Consider the following 21,538-nt stretch of genomic DNA (forward strand, 5'->3'; position numbering starts at 1 on the left):
CACACAATCCTTACCCTACCCATTAAAGTAGGGAACTGCAAAACTGACCATAGATTTTAGGTGCAATTTGACACTTACTCTGTGCTTAGTCTGTTTGAGTCTCCATTGGTTTCTATTAGTGTTAGTGAGTAATTTTTCTAGTCCATGACCACAAATGAGTTATCCGTCAATAAACGGACATCGAATTAAACATTGAAAGCATATGACTTGTGACGTCAGAGCTGACTGTTAAAAGCAACCATGAAAATGAGGTACTTCTATAGAAGGTGAGTCAACGTGTGTTGGGTGACTGGGATGTGTGTACTATGTTGGATGTATCAACGCGTTTGTTACTTTCATTGTCAGGTCTCTGTTAGTGGGTGAACACTCCTGTCAGTTTATCTCTACAACTGTTTGACCAGTCAGGCAGTCAGAATTGGAACCAATGGAATAGTCCCAAAAGAGTCAACTCCATCAAGAGCACCTCAAAACTATGTAAGTATATAATTATTAAGGCTGTCAGATTTAATCAGTTTTCATCAACTTTTTGACTAAGGCCCAGTTCTATCCCCTTCCCTTATCAACCAAAAGCTTTAAATCCTAGGCCTACACTGAGTTCACCAAACATTATTCCTAATATTGAGTTGTACTTGCACATCCCCTTATGCCTTCAGAACGGCCTCAATTCGTCGGGGCATGGAATTTACAAGGTGTCCAAAGCGTTCCACAGGGATGCTGGCCCACGTTGACTCCAATGCTTCCCACAGTTGTCAAATTGGCTGGATGTCCTTTGAGGGGTGGACCATTGATACACACGGGAAACTGTTGCACTTGGAAAAACCCAGCAGTGTTGCAGTTCTTGACACAAACCGGTGCGCCTGGCACCTAATACCATACCCAGTTCAAAGGCACTTAAATATTTTGTCTTGCCCATTCACCCTCTGAATGGCACACATACACAATCCTTGTCTCAAGGTTTAAAAATCCTTCTTTAACCTGTCCTCCCCTTCATCTACACTGAAGTGGATTTAACAAGTGACATCAATAAGAGGTCATAGCTTTCACCTGGTCAGTATATGTCATGGAAAGAGCAGGTGTTCTTAATGTTTTGTAAACTCAACATGTTTTTAGGTGCAATTTCACGCTACTACTCTGCTTAGTCTGAGTCGTCATTGGTTTCTATTAGTGCTATCAGTAAATAAACAGACAAAATAAAACGGTAATACACATTGAAAGCATATAAATTGTGACATCAGAGCTGACTGAAAGCAACCATGAAAATGAAGTCTTCTGTAGCTTGGTGGTTTCACACGTTCCATTTTCTACTAGGTTAGAGCTTATTTTAAGTCATAATCAAAATATAAAATGTTTCACTCGTTGACGCCCAAGAAATAGAATCGTGTTGGAAGTTGAAGATATAGAAGGTGAGTCGACGTGTGTTGGGTGCCTGGGATGTGTAAACTGGTGGATATATCAGCACACGCTCTTTCCTTTCATTGTCAGGTCTCCGGCAGTTAGTTAGTGAGTGAGTGAACACCTCAGTCAGTTTCTCTACAAGTGTTTGACTTGTCAGAATTGGAACCAATGAGACAGTCCCAAAAGAGTCAACTCCAAGCAACAGCAAGAGCACCTCAACACTATATAAGTATAGAATTATTAAGGCTGTCAGAGTTAATCAGTTTTATCAACTTTTTGACATTTTAATGCACCATTTTTATTTTTTATAACAACTAATCACATTATCTGAAAGTGTTGGAAATACATTGAAAACATCCACAATACATGATCTATACAGCAAAAATCTACAAGTTGACAATGAGGTTAAATAAAGTGAGCTTTCTCAATTTACATAATTTGCTAACCGTTACTTTAGACAAAATCAAGACCTCACTATACGTGTAATGTTTTTTTTGTATGAACTTGGACACTTCAACCTCCTATTCATCATCTCCAGCACTAAACCAGTGTCTACATATGTGAAAACGGCACATTTCTATCAGGGGCAGTCGCCATACCCTAGCTCAAGGCAAAAAATGTAAAGTAAGCAACAACAAAGTAGGCTAAAATCATTCCAATCCTGATTCAAATGACTTTAGGACCATGCAAAGCGTCACTCGGAGAGCAGCTGTCAGCCTGCAGCCTTTTTTCTCACTTTTAGAAATTGGAGACAGTGCCAGTTTGTTTTGCAAGTCAGCCATTTAGGCAGTGCACAAATTGCTTTGAATTTGATGTCTCCATTTGAACTCGTAAACCTTGTTGTAATCTGATAGCCAGGGGTTAATTGAATTGGGAGGAGGGCAATGTTCCCTCTTTGTTTCGGTACTGAGCAAATTTAAGGTCGGCTGAGCACAAACCTGAACGTTGTGAAAATGATGTGCAAATTCCAGCAGACTTTTACTGAGAACACTGAGGCTGTACCCTCTTTAAAGTACAGTTTTAACAATGGCCAAGTAGGCTACTGTGGCTGTTTGATCATAATGTAGGCCTACCAGTGGCATACCATCAAAAACAATTGAGAAAATCCATCCTAAAACATTTTAACATGAAAATAGCTGTTCTATCATTCAGCCTACATTAGCAGCCAATGTGTGGTGCTCAATGTAGGCCTAAATTCCATGAGACTTTTGGAGAAAAAAAACCATGCAGGGCTTGACATTAACCTGTTTTCCACTTGTTCTTCAGACAAGGAGATTACTGGAAATGTTGTTGTATTGTTTGATGCAAGAAACCACTTTACAAAATATATTTTTTTTATTATTCCCATACCATTATAACAAAAAAAATCGAACAAATTATGCTACCCTCTGCCTATTGGCTACTTAGCTTAATCAAGTATGTCTCAAAATACAACACTGCCCCTTTAAGACAAGACTCTTTCAAAGATGTCTAGATATCTTTTGATCTTTGAGATCACGTTTTCTGCACAAGCCGGGGAAACATTTGCACAAGCTGCCCCCTTGTTGGGGCTTTACGTACACCTTAGCCAAATACATTTAAACTCAGTTTTTCACAATTCCTGACATTCAATCCTAGTAACAATTCCCTGTCTTAGGTCAGTTAGGATCACCACTTTATTTTAAGAATGTGAAATGTCAGAATAATAGTAGAGAGAGTGATTTATTTCAGCTTTTATTTCTTTCATCACATGCCCAGTGGGTCAGAAGTTTACATACACTCAATTAGTATTTGGTAGCATTGCCTTTAAATTGTTTAACTTGGGTCAAATATTTTGGGTAGCCATCCACAAGCTTCCCACAATAAGTTGGGTGAATTTTGGCCCATTCCTCCTGACAGAGCTGGTGTAACTGAGTCAGGTTTGTAGGCCTCCTTGCTCGCACATGCTTTTTCAGTTCTGCCCACAAATCTTCTATGGGATTGAGGTCAGGGCTTTGTGATGGCTACTCTAATACCTTGACTTTGTTGTCCTTAAGCCATTTTGCCACAACTTTGGATGTATGCTTGGGGTCATTGTCCATTTTGGAAGACCCATTTGCGAACAAGAATTAACTTCCTGACTGATGTCTTGAGATGTTGCTTCAATATATCCACAATTTTCCTACTCACGATGCCATCTATTTTGTGAAGTACACCAGTTCCTCCTGCAGCAAAGCACCCCCACAACATGATGTTGCCACCCCCGTGCTTCACAGTTGTGATGGTGTTCTTCGGCTTGCAAGCATCCCCCTTTTTCCTCCAAACAAAACGATGGTCATTATGGCCAAACAGTTATATTTTTGTTTTATCAGACCAGAGGATATTTCTCCAAAAAGTACTATCTTTGTCCCCATGTGCAGTTGCAAACCGTAGTCTGGCTTTTTTATGGTGGTTTTGGAGCAGTGGCTTCTTCATTGCTGAGCGGCCTTTCAGGTTATGTCGATATAGGACTCGTTTTTACTGTGGATATAGATACTTTTGTACCTGTTTCCTCCAGCATCTTCACAAGGTCCTTTGCTGTTCTTCTGGGATTGATTTGCACTTTTCGCACTAAAGTATGTTCATCTCTAGGAGACAGAACAGTATGACGGCTGCGTGGTCCCATGGTGTTTATACTTGCGCACTATTGTTTGTACAGATGATGTGGTACCTTCAGGCATTTGGAAATTGCTCCCAAGGATGAACCAGACTTGTGGAGGTCTACAATGTTTTTTTCTGAGGTCTTGGCTGATTTCTTTAGATTTTCCTTTGATGTCAAGCAAAGAGGCCTTGAATTTGAAGGTAGGCCTTGAAATACATCCACAGGTACACCTCCAATTGACTCAAATGATGTCAATTAACCTATCAGAAGCTTCTAAAGCCATGACATTTTCTGGAATTTTCCAGGCTGTTTAAAGGCACAGTCAACTTAGTGTATGTTAACTTCTGACCCACTGGAATTATGATACAGTAAATTATAAGTGAAATAATCTGTCTGTAACAATTGTTGGAAAAATTACTTGTGTCATGCACAAAGTAGATGTCCTAACCGACTTGCCAAAACTACAGTTTGTTAACAAGACATTTGTAGAGTGGTTGAAAAACGAGTTTTAATGACTCCAACCTAAGTGTATGAAAACTTCTGACTTCAACTGTACTCTCTATATAAAAAGTATGTGGACACCCCTTCAAATTAGTGGATTCGGCAATTTCTGCCACACCCATTGCTGAAAAGGGTATAAAATCGAGCACATAGCCACGCGATCTCTATAGACAAACATTGGCAGTAGAATGGTCCATACTTAAGAGCTCAGTGACTTTCAACATGGCACCGTCATAGGATGCCACCTTTCCAACAAGCCAGTTTGTCAAATTTCTGCCCTGCTAGAGCTGCCAAGGTCAACTGTAGGTACTGTTATTGTGAAGTGGTAACATCAAGGAGCAACAACGGCTCATCCACGAAGTGGTAGGCCACACAAGCTTAAATCAAATCACATTTATTTATATAGCCCTTCTTACATCAGCTGATATCTCAAAGTGCTGTACAGAAACCCAGCCTAAAACCCCAAACAGCAAGCAATGCAGGTGTAGAAGCACCTGAACGGAACCGCCAAGTACTGAAACTTGTAAAAATTGTACTTAAATATCAGTTTTATATGAAATGTCATTTCCACCACTCTGTCATTACCACAACACTAAGTCATTACCATCAAGGAACATATTTTTGAGATAAAGGTGCATTAAATTACAATTGATATTGATGATTTTTCCCATATGTGAACCTTTATATGCTTGTTCTCTATTTTACATTCCTTTAGAAATTCTTAAGATTTTGATGTGGTAAATACATTTTTCTGAGTATCATCAAGGCATATTTAGACATGACAATGATTAATACATATGATTAAGAAAACTTCCAAATAGTAAATCAATAACATGAAAAAAATACAATTCATGTGAAATATTATATAAAATACCATATGCACAATTTCGGTAATTTCCTTTTTAAACTAAAATAGCACATTTTATGATGTGGTGGTAATGACATTTCCCCTCGGCAATTTGGTGAAAAGATAAACATCTTTATATTCTTAAATAGTATGGTCTCAGCCACTATTAAATCTTGTTTCCAGACAGTGAAGAAAATATTCAGATAGATAAAAAGCAGTTTCAAGAGGTTTCATTTTCCAAAACATTTAACATCCTAAAGTTACCATATATTCAACCACAAGGAGGTACTAATGAGCTATGCGAGATATGTATATTTTTAATCATAATAGAGGACTACTGAAATTGTATTATTTCGGTGTTGATAAGGGCAGGTTAAAATAAAAACATGACAGACAGAAAAGCCAGTGTATCTATCAAACTGATTCGCATATGAATGTAGTGGAAATTAACTGACTTCGTGATCTGTAAGGTAAGTAACTGTAAAGTGTCAAGCAGATTACACGTTTTTGCCCCATTTCCCGAAAGGTAGCAACATTTAAGACATGGATTTCATGTTGTAATGTTAACAAGGTACCCAAAAGTAGTTTGAATTAATGTTGTTTTCATTTTATTAGCTAAACAAAACTTATTTAAACAGCGAAATTGTCGCAGAAATCAGCCTTGTCTGCATAACGATGATGAAAAGAACGTCATTTAGGCTGTAATGATCTCCAAAATTCAAATGATTATGCCATCACACCGTTGATATAGCAACGGACGCTAATAGTTTATCGAATCCCATTCTGACGCAGAGGAGGACATTATTTGGCCTGGGGACATTATTTGGCATGACAGGCCCAATGTGCCTCCTCTGGTTTCTCTCTCTCTGCATTTGGATTGCTGCTGTTGTATCTGCCTGCTCAGCACTGTACAGAGCCAATCTGTCATGGTCACCCCTCTCACCCTCCCTCTCTCCTCTCTCTCTCATTCCCAGTTGGAGTACTGTTCTAGTGCCCTCTCCTGGATGACAGAGGCTCTCTTTCAGAGTAACTTGATAAAGCCCACATGTCCTCCACCCGCTCTGAAGTAAGGTCGCATACAGATATATTTAATACATACAGTATATATGATATAGGTTACATATATGTTCTATTTCTATGTAAGGTTGCCTCCTAACTCCGAGAGACCTTTCCAGTCAAAATGTAAATGAACTTTATTGATCCCCAGTCAATTTTATTACTTAGTTTTATGTACTAATTTCAGTTTCTGTTCTGTTTTCTCTTTCAGATCTGACCCCTCTCTCTCCAACTAGCTGACCCATGTCTGATGGAGAACAGTGAAATCTAGACACGCGCACACACACACACACATTTTAGCAATCCATTGATGTCGATGATGACGGATGTTCCTCTTGTGGTTCGGGGAAATGCCAAAGATGGACTCGATGCTCATTCAGCCATCCTTTCAATGTTGTTTTTCAACTTTGATTATTTGAACTGCTGTCATTTTGTATGTGGACTATTGTTGCTCTTCTATGTTACACTTTGTTGTTCCTATGTTGGTCTAGGAATCTTGTTCCTGTGGGTTATAGAATGGATGGGCAATCTGTTCTTAATGTAATATGTACAAACATTTTTAAAGTTGCAATTCAAATTTCTCTACCTACATAATGACATGACCAAGTACAAACACATTCAACCTGACACAATCACAAAAACATAGATTGATTGTATGTTGCTTTTTGGTTTTACACTTGAACAAATGCTCCACTAAGCTACATTCAATCAGTTCTGCCTTAACCCATGATAACTGACAACATTGTTTTAATGAAGGCGATGTCGGAGGTGTAACTGCATTGGAGCTGTCAAATCACCAAACGCCTCCCGGCATTATAGCTGTCACGGACATTGCCATTGGATGTGCAGAGACACAGTAGTAATAATCGCATGCAGCCTTGTTACGAGCCGTCAAATCAGTGAGCAGCTGCTCTTGTGATCGTTGTCAAAAAGCCACACCTGCCCATCTCGCATTATAAGTTCAAAACAAGAAAGTGTAGAGTATATTGAAACAATTACTCTCAATTTGAAAAATCAATAAACTAAATCATGAGGATTTATATCATCCTAATCGAGGTGTAGATTACATCTCAAATTCCAGTGATTGAACTTGTAAACAAGGCTGCATGGGGATTTCTCTTAACGTTCCACTCCATGCAGCCAATGGCAATGTCTGCTATAGGTACAATTTGATATTGAGATAAAAATGGCTGCATTGGACCTTTAAATGTAGCTATTTGGAGTCTTTGGACCCTTTTACTCCCTTTGTATAGCAGAATATTTGCTTGCTAAATAACCTTTTAAGTACCTCTGTAAATTCGTACATTTTTCAATGGTGAATTGCTGTACACAGTTTAAGCACAGGAATTTCACCAGTATATGTGGTGATAAAACACATGAAAGTTCAGACTGTTACAACTGCTGCAACCGTTAGTGCTCTATTTGGAAACTCGGAAGTGATTTTCCGCTAGTGGTGTAAAGTACATAAGTAAAAATACTTGAAAGTACTACTTAAGTCGTTTTTGGGATATCTGTACTTTACTATTTATATTTTTGGCAACTTTTACTTCACTACATTCCTAAAGAAAATTCTATACTTTTTACTCAATACGTTTTCCCTGACACCCAAAAGTACTCGTTACATTGGTAATACATAGCAGGACAGGAAAATTGTCAAATTCACACACTTATCAAGAGAACATCCCTGGTCATTCCTACTGCCTCTGTTCTGACGGACTCACTTAACACATGCTTTTTTTGTAAATTTTGTCTGAGTGTTGAAGTGTGCCCCTGGCTATCTGTAAATTAAAATAAACAAGAAAATGATGCTGTCTGGTTTGCTTAATATAAGGAATTTGAAATGATTTATACTTTTACTTTTCATACTTAAGTACATTTTAGCAATTACATTTACTTTTGATACTTAAGTATATTTCAAACCAAATACTTTTAGACTTTTACTCAAGTAGAATTTTACTGGGTGACTTTCACTTTTACTTGAGTCATTTTCTATTAAAGTATCTTTACTTTTACTCAAGTATGTTAATTGGGTACTTTTTCCACCACTGTTCTCCGCTTCAGCCGATCCTTACAGGGAAAGAGCTTGGGTCATGTTGTTGGAGGTGAATGAATGGAGTTCTTTTACATATGTTGGATCGTCACACCCTGTTGCAGGAGAACTTTCCTGTATTTCAGGAAACGTAAAACTTGTAGTATATTTGAGGTTTAAAAAGGTTTCTGAGGTTTGTTATTTCCACTTTGAAATTTCAGACTTGATTTTCCCGAAAAATGTATCAACCCCTACAAAACTGCCCATTAATTATAATCCACATAATACTTCACATTTAATGTTGCTGCAGGATTATTTTCCCGCTGTAGCAAACTGGCTCAAATTAAGATCCTACATCTGTAGCGTCAGATCTTTCTAACCGACCGAAGCCTAAATGTGTACTTTAGAACTGGGTTTTACCGACTCTTACTGCCTTTTCACTCCACAACAACCGTACTTCTACAACGGGTATTAATAACCAGCTATTTTCAAATATCAGTTTGGAGTTATTAGCACCTTTTGTCCGAGTAGACGTGCTGTTAACTGAGTTGAGGGAGGAAGGCTGCGGAGGGCTAGTGTCCACATTTGCCCTCAGCTGTGGCCTTTTCCCAGGGAGCACCTGGTAACCTGAAGGAAGGTTAGCTAGGCCAGTGTAAAAACACTGGCCCTCTGACATTCACTAATTTCAGAGTTAGAGCTCAAATTTTCAGGGAACGTTGTACATTGAAGATGTTATTAAAGATGCCAAGTGTTAAATATTTGGGTCAAGCATTTCTAACCCAGCTTGAGGCAGGTCATGTATACTGCAGCTCATCCAAATAGAGAGATAAATATGTCTTAGGCATGTCTGCATACATCTCCACTTTCAGCTACATTGCAGTCTTCGCCATGCAGTTTTCGGTGTTGCATATCTCTCCTCTTGTTCATCTGCATCTCATATCACTCTCTTTCTCTACTTTGGTGGTCTCAATCATAACTGTTTCACACAGTAGTACAGAAGTTTGGGCTGGTAGTAGTGAGAAATGGGGTGGGGACCATAGGGCCAGATTCACTAATCATTGCAGAAAGTTTGCACCTTTTATTTTCCAATCGGAAAAAAACAGAGTGTTGAACGAAAGATGAAATAAAGGGAGGTGCAACAAGTGCAAAAGCTTTGGGTAAATTTGGCCCTGATTGGTTGGGTTTGGCTTCATTTTGGAGGCTTTGCAGATATAGTTTGCAGAGGCTCCTCTCGCTGACCTCTCATGGGGAGCAGCTGGAGATGTGGAAGAGAGGATTATGAAAGGAGGGGGATAGAGAAAGAGAGAGAGAGAGTGAAAAAGAGGGGTAGAGAGAGGGTGGTATAGAGTATCAGAAGGGAGGGGAAGAAAGAGGAGAAAGAGGAGAGAGAGAGAGAGAGAGCGAGACGGTGGTCTCTTCAGAGTGTCAGTCAACTCACAGTGCCAGGGATGGTCACATTACACTGACTCTGGGAGTGCAGGGTTTTAAATAGAGTGGCTATTTTGGGGGCTACATGTTCAGGCGGGGCTAAGGAGTACCGGGGAGGGGGTGTACTCAGAAGGAAGGTAGTGAAATGGCTATATGGGTTGAGTGTGAAGACCAGGCCATTCATTGTTGATCATTGTGCCTGCAATGCTTGGTAATGTGTGTGTGTCACCAAGGGCTGGTTCATTGCTTGTTCCTACATTGCTGGAATTGTGAGAGTGGTGGGTTGGTGGGCATATAAAAATGGTGGGTAAAAACTAAGTGGAACATTTGGTACAAAACTAATTGGCATAGGCATTGACATTGGCAAATAGTTCCCAATTGATAGCTGATATGATAGATCACCAACGCTCTCTTTTCTCTCTCCCCCTCACTCGTTCCACTGATATAGTTCTGATATCACCCCTCTCACTCTCCCCTTTGCTATTTCAACTCTTCCTCCTTCCACCTCCCTTCTTTCACGATATATGGTCATCCTGGCCTGAGCCTCCTTCTCCCACCGTCCTCTCTAAAGTTAAACTTGAACATTTGATGACGGCAAAAAAGCAAGCAATATCTGCCCCTCTCTCTCCCTCCCTCTCGCTATGTGCCTCTCTTCCCTGTTCATTCCATTTTAGACGGTGCAAGCATGGTCAACGGTGGAGCATTTGCCCCTGTCACTCAGCCTAATTGCCCCCCTTCCTTCTCATCTTACCCCCCGGGTTGGTCTCTCTCTTCTCCTGCCCGTCCCACATTAGTGCCGTCTGTGTCGGGTCTGCAACGGGGTCTCTTCAAACTGTGCCATTTTACTGCATGCTTAAACTTTAAAGGGTGGAGTAAACAAGCACTATTTAAGGAGGACAAGAGGGTTACTTTTTTTCTCCAAAGGAGAAGGACACCTACCTTTTCCAGGAGGGATTTGGTTTATCGTCGTGTTGTGAGGAGTTGAGAACAAGTGTCTGGATTTCTACTTGGAATATCCCCGTTCAACTGGGCATTACATAGGCCTATTGTGTGCACTTCTTTATAACTAGTGCCCGTTCCCCATCGCTGTCCTTAGGGTTTGTGTGTGTGTGTGGGTGTATTGTGTGTGTGTGGGACAGAAAGGCAACAAACTCTGGGGGTGTCAGTGTGCACGTGCTAAACCATTGCACTGCAAAGGGAGTGATCCCTCGTTTATCTGGTATTATCCCTCACTCTCCTCGTTTATCTATCGTCCCTCACTCTCAACCCTTTGTTCTGAGATTAATCATGGCCTCCTTTAAGACGTGGCTCTTGGGACTGTTCCTAGCCCTGCTCTGTACCTTCCAGACCCCTCTTGCCCCTGGCGTCAAGGCTCAAGACCTGCCGCTGGCCCCCCAACAGGATGTAGTAGCTGATGATGAGGGGGAGCATGCAGCGGATGTAGGAGGAGATGACGACGACGATGATGATGATGATGGGGACAGTAAAGAGGACGACGAGGATGATGACGACGATGACGACGACGACGACGATGATAACGACGATGATGATGACGACGATGATAACGATGATGATGATGACGACGATGATGACGACGATGATGATGACGACGATGATGATGACGACGATGATGACGACGATGATGATGACGACGACGATGACGACGATGATGATAACGACGATGATGATGATGACGACAACGATGATGATGACGACGATAACAACAACGATGATGACGACGATGAGGATGACGATGATGACAACGATGATGATGATGATGACGACGATGACGACGATGATGACGACGATGACCACACTGGTAAGTTACGTATTTTCACTTAAATTATGCTGCATTCTTTACCCACCTTCCCTCGCCATCATCTCTGTGTGACCCTAACCCCACTCCTCTCTGCCTGTCTGAAACTATATCAGAAGAGAAAGGGAGAGGGGAGGGGCTTAGCCACACCTTGGCCACTCCCCTCTCCTTACCTCTCCATGCCCTGCAGAACGTCTCCTTGTCAGTTAGTTCTCAGCTCAGCCTGTCACTCAGTTCAGCTGTCCAATCAGAGTAGATATAGGAAAAGAGACTAGTACATAAGTCCAACCTTCACCCCTTTACAGCTGTCCATTACCTTTGCTGTGTCTGTCTGACTCTCTCTGTGTTCTCTTCCCTGCTTAAATAGAGTTATGAACACTCTGGGGAAATTGAACTGGCCCGCCTGGAGTCCCAACTGTGTGTCATCCTTCGTACAGTACACTAGATATGAACCTGGGGACTACAGAAGCATTGTAATGATGAGTTAAAGGAGTTTTTTATTTTTATTTAAAAGTAACACAGAGACTTGATAGAATCAGTCATCGGATCATAATATAATTCAGATCTTTTGATTTGTGTCTTGTTTGAAATAATGGTTTCTTCTTTTTCACTCCGTCCTTCCTTTCTCACGGTTATGGATTGGATTGACCTGTATTTGTGTCTCCTCCATGTTAACCTACAGAGAAAGAAAGAGAGACAGTGATGTAGAAAGAGGAGGCTTGATAGAGATAGACAGACAGACAGGAGGAGGAGGAGGTGGAAGGGGTGAGGGGTGAGGGGAGGCACATGAGGGCTAAAGAATTCATTAATTTACTAGATAAGAGTAGTAAGGAGTGGTAATAGTAATAGAGGGTCAATAGAGTTTCTCTCTTTCTCCACATCTCTCGATCTCTCTCTTTCTCTGTAGAGCATCCTTCTTTGTCACTATGTTGAATAGTTCCAATGAAATTAATGTACTGTATATGCAACCCTGGTCTATGCTTTTACATCATCTTTGAATGCATATTAATAACACATCTGTGAATGTTTCCATTAATATTTTGTAATACTCACTCAAACTCACTCAAGCAGTTCTCAGACTATTATATTTGTACAAAGATAATCATTCACATACTGACAACAGAAACTTCCGTTATTTTCTTAAACTAATTTAAAATATTTATATGGCCATTCGTCATTTGTCACTTTAGAGAGGATAATTGGAATATGAATTATTCTTATAATACATTCATTTGTATAATTGCGTATGATACCTCTTTAGTTAGATTACATGTCAGATATCAGAGATTTTACACCAGGTCAAGCAATGTTTGTGTGGGCTACCTCTAGCCTGGGACTCGACGTAGATGTTGATGAGGTTTTTCATATTTTGGAGAAAAAAAATTGTATTTGGAAAAAGAGAGAAATATATCTGTTTTAGGTAGCTAACTGACAAGACATGACAGTTACTCCAGGTGTTGCATGAATAGAAGTGTTTGACTCTGCTCTTACTTTTATGTGGATTTTATTTATTTCTTTTTTTGTTGACTGTGAAACAACCCCTTTCTGTGAAAACTGTGACAAAATATCACCTCTGATCATGTCTCTCTAACCCTACTTTCAATCATAGAATAAATCAATTGATCATGAAGAGTTGCATGGATGTACTTCTGTTGTTGCCTAGAGTCATGGGTTTGGTGACTGACTACATGCATGGAGTAAATCTGTATAGTATAAAAAAGGTGGGAGATAGTACTGAAACAAAGTCTGTTTGAGTCAAATGAACAGGAAAAGTTAAAATGTTCATCTTAGTGTGGATTGCTTTATTGTATGGTCATACTGAGTGTGAACCTATATATATTTCAAATGACTAGACTTTTCTTTATGGGCATTTGTGATTAGAATCTACCTACGTGTATTTGTGTGTACAAAGCATGTTCCTTGAGGTAGTCTATACATTGTACTGGTTTGTGTATGTGGTTAGAATTTGTGTGTGTCTACAGAATATGAGCGTGTTGAACTAGTGTGTGCATGCGGGACTGTATGTAGGAAATTAGTTTTTGTACAGTATGAATGAACTCTACACTGCCATCCTGTTACACTATTACCTTGCTACACAAACCAAAATACATTCATGAACACCATCACAGAAAATGTACAGATACACACATACGTGTTAGGATGGGAGTGAACAACTTCTTTTACAGAGGCTGACGGTAATGATGACGATGATGATGATGATGTACCGGCTGCAGCTGATGACGACGATGATGATGATGACAGTGATGATGATGCAGCTGATGACGATAATGGTGATGATGATGACGATGAGGAAGAGGAGGAGGACGATGACGGTCAACTGTATCACAAAGGATCCCTCTGTTCATACTGTGAATACTGTGAGGTAGGTCTCACCTTCTAGATAGAAACACCAGTTTGGTTACATTTATTGGTAAAACAATTTGCACCCTTTTAATATGTTTTCCCCATCCTTTTTTCTCTCTCACATTTTCCCCCTCTCTCCCTCTCTCTCTCCCTCTCTCACCCTCCCCCATCTCTTTATCTCTCTCTCTCTCTCTCCTTCTTAGCACTGTGACACCTGCAACAAGTGCCCATGTGCAGAGGGAGATGAGTCTGCGAACTGTGACAGCTGCCAGGTAAAATGACCTTCCCATTCAACCACTACCTACACCCTCAGAAAGAAGGGTTCCACAAAGGTTCTTAAGCTGTCCATGTAGGAGAACACTTTTTTGGTTCCAGGGAGAACCCTTTTTTTGGTTCTAGGTAGAACCGTTTTGGGTTCAAATTGTAGAACCCCACATGGAATCCAAAATGGTTCTACCTGGAACCCCCAAAAAATGTTGGTTCCAGCGACAGTATGAAAATGAGACGGACTGGATTTTGAACCCAGGTCATCTGTGCACCACAAGACTTTGCATTATAATTAGCTTGGGAAGTTAACACAAGTCTTCAGGTCCTAGGCAAGGTTACAACAGAGCCAGTCAAAACCTAATCTCTCAAATCTCTGGGAGCTCTCTACGCTACGCACGCTACATACAGCGGTTGTGAAAAGAAAGACTAGTCAAAATCAAGCTGACCAAATCATCATCAAACCTCACTGTTACCCTTGAACTAAGCCGAAATCAGATAGGATCTAGATATGGTGACTTAGGCAGAGCCTTCCTTTGGCATGCAGAATTCTATGCAGTGCAACAGTCTACACTGAAAGACATCATGACAACCACATAACTCTGTTAGAATTACTACTGCATAATAATCGGGACTATGGCTGTAATCGCAAACGTGGCTGGTTGTAAAACATGATGACGCCTGTGACTGTAGGACTGGGTGACTCTCGAAAGATAATTTGATAGTGGGGTTCACTTTTTATCATAACGATGAGTTGACTCTAATTTTGCATTTGGGCATGCTCCTCGGAAGTTAGGAAGCTGATCTTAATATGATGATTTTTTTTTTTACATCAAGAGGGCTGGTTATGATGCAATGACAAGGTCAGATCAGAGAAGCTCCTCCCTCCGGTTATGTCCTATGATGTTATATCCTCCTTTATTTCTTATCCTTCTCTAATGCCTTACCTTTTCTCTGCTTATTTCTTTAGATGTGCAACTTCTGCTACGTGTGTCCCATTTGCAGCACACTTTGCCAACCAGGTAAGACAGGGGTGTGGGACTGTTTGATAAGGAATGATTGTATGAACTGCTTGCAAAAAACAGTAGACATGTCATTAGTTGCTATTAGAGGAATGTTTGAGGTTGAAAGCCAGGCAGCAGAAACATCAGCTTCACTGTATGTTTTTAATCCCCAAGGTGGTTTTCTGGACGAGCTGACTGGATCAATCTATAAGTAAGACACAGTTACACATTCACAGTGACATAACACCTTTTGAATGCCTCAGTGTGAGCTATCAACATTCCATTTGACCCAGAATTACGTTTATTCTCAAAATGACAAATAATGTCTATCTGCGGAATGCAGTTACTACAAGGAGCGCCCCACCGGAATCCTCCGTTAGCATCGAATCACTCACTACATGCCGCGCCCACTGCCATTGAGGCTGCTTCTAACAGCACGGCTCGTATCGAATGGATGGAGAAACAATTATCCACACAATGTGGAAAGATGTCTTGGGCTACACACAAAAAAAACAGACATTAAATGCTGTTAAAAATTAAAAATAGTTATGTTTATTTCACAATTAGCTAACATTACTGCCTTCGGAAAGCATCAGGACAAGCCAGTGCAAATGACCAGTGCACACCGGTGTTGTACCGAGGTGCCTGCCGACCTGAGGTGCTTCCCACTGGGCAGCTGTATCAGTACATCAGTACACTGTGTCATTCGCCTGTCGAGCACTGCTTTCTCACAGTTAACGTTACGGCGAGGGAAGTAGCTAGCTACAGTGCCTTTTGAAAGTATTCATATCCCTTGACTTATTCCACATTTAGTTGTGTTACAGCCTGAATTCAAAATGGATTAAATTGATTGTTTTTCTCACCCATCTACACAACATACCCCATAATGAGAAACTGAAAACATGTTTTTAGAAATATTTGCAATTGTATTAATTACCATGAAGTCTAAGGAACTGTCCTTAGAGCTCTCAGATATAATTGTGATGAGGCATATATCTAGGGAAGGGTAAAAAAAAATATTTCTAGAGTGTTGAAAGTTTCCAATTGAAGAAATATGGAACTGCTTAGAGGTGGCCGTCTGACCAAACTGAGCAAGAACGACCTTGTCCTGGTGACTCTCTACAGCACTACACCAATCTGGGCTTTATGGGAGAGTGGCCAGAGAGAAGCCACTCCTGAGAAATAGGCACATGACAGTGTAACAGTATAGCTTCCGTCCCTCTCCTCGCCCCAACCTGGGCTTGAACCAGGGACCCTCTGCACACATCAACAACTGACACCCCACGAAGCATCGTTACCCATCGCGCCACAAATGCCGCGGCCCTTGCAGAGCAAGGGGAACAACTACTTCAGGTCGCAGAGCGAGTGACATCACCCGATTGAAACGTTATTAGCGCGCACCAATGCTAACTAACTAGCAATTTCACATCGGTTACAACAGCATGCTTGGCGTTTGAATGTGAAAGACTGAGATCATAAGGCAAAATATTCTGTGGTCTGATGAGACAAAAATGTAAATCTTTGGCCTGAATGCAAAGCGCTATGTCTGGAGAAAACCAGGCACAGCTGATCACCCATCTAACACCATACCTACCGTAAAGCATGGTAGTGGCAGCACCATGCTATGGAGATGCTTTTCAGCAGCAGGGACTGAGAGACTGGTACGAATAAAGAGGAACAATGAATTGAGCCAAATGCAGGTAAATCCTTGATGAGAAACCTGCTTCAGATTGCAAACTACCTTAGACTGGGGTGAAGATTCACGTTCCAACAGAAACGTTAACTTAACCAAGTTTGAGAAAAGCTGCATGGAAGAACGGAAGAAAATCCCAAATCCAGATGTGCAACGCTGGTACAGACATACCCAAGATGGCTGAAAGCTGTTATCGCCACCAAAGCTGCTTCTACAAAATATTGACTGTGTGAATACTTATGTAAATGAGATATTTCTGTATTTCCTTTTCAATATATTTGCAAACATTTCTAAAAACATGTTTTCTCTTTGCCATTATGGGGTATTGTGTGTAGATTGGTGAGAAAAAAATATATAGTTAGCAAATCCAAATGGCAAGCTATCACACCCAAATGCACATGCACCTCACCCTGTGATTCTTTCAATAGGTCTACCCGTGTGAGTAGAAATGTGAAGACTGATGCGCAGTAAAATCAATAAACCAACCACTTGTCTCCCTTTATCCGTTAGGACTGTAGCCGACGTCTTCGAAGCTGACAAATAAGCCCCTGTCGCCACCATGTGGCCAAGGAAGATGCTGCAGCCAAGGGATTGTATTGTCTCTTAGATTCACTGTCATTATTTTCATTTTTAATAAGTTATAAATAATTTTTCTGTATTTTTTGTTGTTGACTGAGAACACCACAAACATGCAAACTGGATATAGAGATATTGGATAGATTGGATACACATATTGGATATAATGGATAGCCTATAGAAGTTGTAATGAGAATAACTTTAATTGAGATATTTGTGTATTATTGTTAGATGACAGGTTTATGGTATTCTTCTCAGGAACATGCATTCGTATTTTAAAGTCATATCTGTGTTTCTTAAACACAGTGGGGTTGTATGAAATAAACTAAAGGGGAAGTTTTAAACATTTGTGCTGTACTGTTTTTATGTGCACTGTCATATCAAATGGAAAATGCAGCTAGAATTAGGCTATAATAGAACAAAATATGTTGGCAGATATGAGCAAACATTGGGTATTTTATCATTTCAGCTTCAATTTGAAGAGTCATGTTTTGTAATGGGGAATATAAGCGTAGAGTGTAAATTGTTGACTGCCATTGAGTAGAATGTACGGTATATACTGAACAAAATATAAACGCAACATGTTGGTCCCATGTTTCATGAGCTAAAATAAATTGTCCCAGAAATTATACATCTCTCTCAAATTTTGCACACAAGTTTGTTTACATCCATGTTAGTGAGCATTTCTCCGTTGCCAAGATAATCCATCCAGCTGACAGGTGTGGCATGTCAAGAAGCTGATTAATAAACAGCATGATCATTACACAGGTGCACCTTGTGCTGGGGGACAATAAAAGGCCAATCTAAAAGTGCAGTTATGTCACACAACACAATGCAACAGAAGTCTCAAGTTTTGAGGGAGCATGCAATTGCCATGCTGACTGCAGGAATATCCACCAGAGCTGTTGGCAGAGAATTTAATGTTCATTTCTCTACCATAAGCCACCTCCAACATAGTTTTAGAGAATTTGTGTATAGCGTCATGTGGGCTGGCATAAACTACGGACAATGAACACAATTGCATTTTATCAATGGCAAATTGAATGCACAAAAATACTGTGACACAATCCTGAGGCCTATTGTGAGGCCCATTTTTTTATAGGCATCTGTGACCAACATATGCATATCTGTATTTCCAGTCATGTTAAATCCATAGATTTTTTTCAATAGACTGATTTCCTCATATGAACTGTTAACTGAAATTGTTGCATGTTGCACTTATATTTCTGTTCAGTATATGTCTTTGGTCTTCACAGGTCAACATAATTGGGGTCAAATACTATTACTGCATAACATTTGAACATACCTCTAATATAGTTTTTGGGCAAATCAATATTTTTACGTCAAGTAGTATTCACATAGGCAAGGTTGGGTAGTAATGGATTACATGTAATGGGGATTATGTAATCCGATTACCAAAATGAAGTAACTAATCAGCCCAGATTACTTTTAAAAAGTTGTCATCGGGATTACAGTTAATGTATTAAAAACATCTGATTATATTTAGGATTACTTCATCCAACATCAATAGGAACATTTTATTTTGTCAGCATTGCTGTCATTTCACGCACCCTAAAGACTTCTCACATGCTCTCAACTCGGCAAGAATCTATTGTCCTGGTGATGGTTTCTTTTGTATTCCAATTGAATGAATGAATGAATGAGTAGGTAAGGCTGCCATAACATTTACACCTGGCCCACTGGTCAATCAGACAATCGTATGGACTCCATAGAGTTGCTGCTTGATGCTTAGTTTGCAGCCTATTTACATTGTATTTTCACTCTGTCTCTGAGTAGTGGGAGAGAAAATGCTTTCTGATTGTGCAACATTTCAAACACTGTTTTGAACACATATTGTTAATGTTGAAAAGAAGAGGGTACCAAGCGAAGGGTACTCAAGTCAGCCATTCACGGTGAGTGCATAGGCTACATTAAATGTAATGTTAAATAGACCTATCAATTACAACGCAAACTATCAGCAATAATTAGACTATAGAGTTGGCGAACTAACAACTTCCTCAGGTGCTGAATTAGTCCCAAATTAATTATCTCATGTGATATTAGTGTCCAAAAAGATGTAGGCAAATTAATCTCTATATCTATAATTTGATAGGCTTATTGTCAAACCATCTAAGTATCATCATTCCTGCTTGGACATGTTTATTAGTTTAACATTTTTTCAATGAAATCATACCATTTTAGTAGTCTAGTACACTTAGAATTAAGCACATTGAATGGGTTTCGATATGATCATTAGACTACAATTTCTTTCTATTTTCTGACCCGCAATACAATTGTGGCATGACCAAATCATAGGCTTGTGCCACCAATTGAAAATGCTAGGAAAAAGAAAATATGGAGCCTTGTGTATGCTCTCACACATAGAATATACAATATGTCAATTATAAGAGCCGTATTTCACACTAGTCCCCAAATTGAAAATAGTAATGTTACTAAATGGAATAATTAGTTACATGTTTTTAAAAACATAAAAAAATATGCCTGGGTGTAATAAATTAAAGTAATTCTAAAGTAATCTGATTACGATACTCATTATGAGTAATCAAAAGGATTACGTTACAGATTACTTTATTTTTTATGTAACTGTAATCAGTAACGGATTCCATTTTTCAGTAAACTGCCCAACCCTGCACATAGTCCACTAAATGATCCTAATTGCACACAGAGCTGAACCAGCACCTCTGCGGAATGTATATTGTGGCAACCCCGAGATATTGTAGAGCAATGGGAGATTGAGCTGGTGCCGTGCGTTTACACAGATCTTATAATTCACATATTATATATTCGGGTGAGAGCATACACAGGGCTCCATACTAACTTTAACTAATTAGTATGTCCAAGCAGGAATGCATGATACTTTGATGTGCAATCTTAACCAGTGATTGTCATACATGTTTGGTTTGACAATAGGCCTACAATTCAAAATAGGGTTCCAGAATTTTCCGATTTTTTTTCAATATAGAGATTCATTTGCCTACATCTTTTTGGGCACTAATATCACATAAGATATTTTATGCAGGACTAATTGACCATTGAGGAAGTTGTTCGTTTGCCAAGTCTAAATATAAAGAGTTTAATTCCAAAACGCTATAGATTTTCTGAAATTATTAAAGAGATTGGTGTGTTTTTTCAATATCTAATCATGCCATGACATGATTAGTCATGACATCACTTGATGGTTTCATTTCAGAGACAAATAATCATGTTTTTTTTTGCTAAATTCTATTATCCGCCTCATTCTCAGAGAAATAAGTAGTACTGCTAGATTTTATACAGTCAAATGTAACAAATAACATTTTTAATAAAGAACTGTACAAATGATACATGTCTAATCATGTGACAAACATTTTTTATGTAAAAACGATTTAATACAGTAATATGAGAATTTGGCATTTTAGTCATTTAGCAGATGCTCTTATGCAGAGTGACTTACAGTAAGTTTGTTCATCTGAAGATGGCTAGTTGAGACAACCACATAATCCTAACATTACATGTACAGTGCCTTCGGAAAGTATTCAGACCCCTTGACTTTTTCCACATTTTTTATGTTACAGCCTTATAACATTCATAAAAATAAAAATAAATCCATAATCAATCTACACACAATCTTATGTGATTCAACTTCTTTGGTCGACCATGGCGAGGCCTGTTCTGAGTGGAACCTGTATGGTCTTGGCCACCGTGCTGCAGCTCAGTTTCAGGGTCTTGGCAATCTTCTTATAGCCCAGGCCATCTTTATGTAGAGCAACAATTCTTTTTTTCACATCCTCAGAGAGTTCTTTGCCATGAGGTGCCATGTCGAACTTCCAGTGACCAGTCAGTATGAGGGAGTGTGAGAGTGATGACACCAAATTTAACACACCTGCTCCCCATTCACATCTGAGACCTTGTAACACTAACGAGTCACATGACACCGGGGAGGGAAAATGGCAAATTGGGCCCAAT

General features: G+C 39.7%; 1 protein-coding gene and 1 long non-coding RNA gene across 2 annotated transcripts; both read left to right on the forward strand.

Moving 5' to 3' along the window:
- The first annotated feature begins 482 nt into the window (after positions 1-482).
- LOC106583917 (uncharacterized) lies at positions 483-8,207 on the forward strand. The gene is made up of 2 exons (XR_001323647.3): positions 483-6,408; positions 6,610-8,207. It is a non-coding gene; the product is annotated as an uncharacterized LOC106583917 (long non-coding RNA).
- Positions 8,208-10,653: 2,446 nt separating this feature from the next.
- On the forward strand, positions 10,654-17,916 carry LOC106583915 (uncharacterized). The gene is made up of 6 exons (XM_014168575.3): positions 10,654-11,674; positions 13,858-14,054; positions 14,239-14,307; positions 15,270-15,321; positions 15,478-15,514; positions 17,507-17,916. The coding sequence occupies exons 1-6, from the start codon at positions 11,143-11,145 to the stop codon at positions 17,538-17,540; spliced, it is 921 nt and encodes a 306-aa protein (XP_014024050.3). The 5' UTR covers positions 10,654-11,142; the 3' UTR covers positions 17,541-17,916.
- The last annotated feature ends 3,622 nt before the right edge of the window (positions 17,917-21,538 follow it).

Source organism: Salmo salar, chromosome 23 (assembly GCF_965601325.2).
Source record: "Salmo salar chromosome 23, fSalSal1, whole genome shotgun sequence".
In the NCBI taxonomy this organism is placed as follows: Eukaryota; Metazoa; Chordata; class Actinopteri; order Salmoniformes; family Salmonidae; genus Salmo; species Salmo salar.

Bases quoted from the DNA above. Each gene is read 5' to 3' on its own strand.
- LOC106583915 (XM_014168575.3), top strand. From the start codon at position 11,143: ATGGCCTCCTTTAAGACGTGGCTCTTGGGACTGTTCCTAGCCCTGCTC. The intron at 14,055-14,238 runs GTAGGTCTCACC...TCTCCTTCTTAG, and splicing joins CATACTGTGAATACTGTGAG to CACTGTGACACCTGCAACAA. The intron at 14,308-15,269 runs GTAAAATGACCT...TTATTTCTTTAG, and splicing joins CGAACTGTGACAGCTGCCAG to ATGTGCAACTTCTGCTACGT.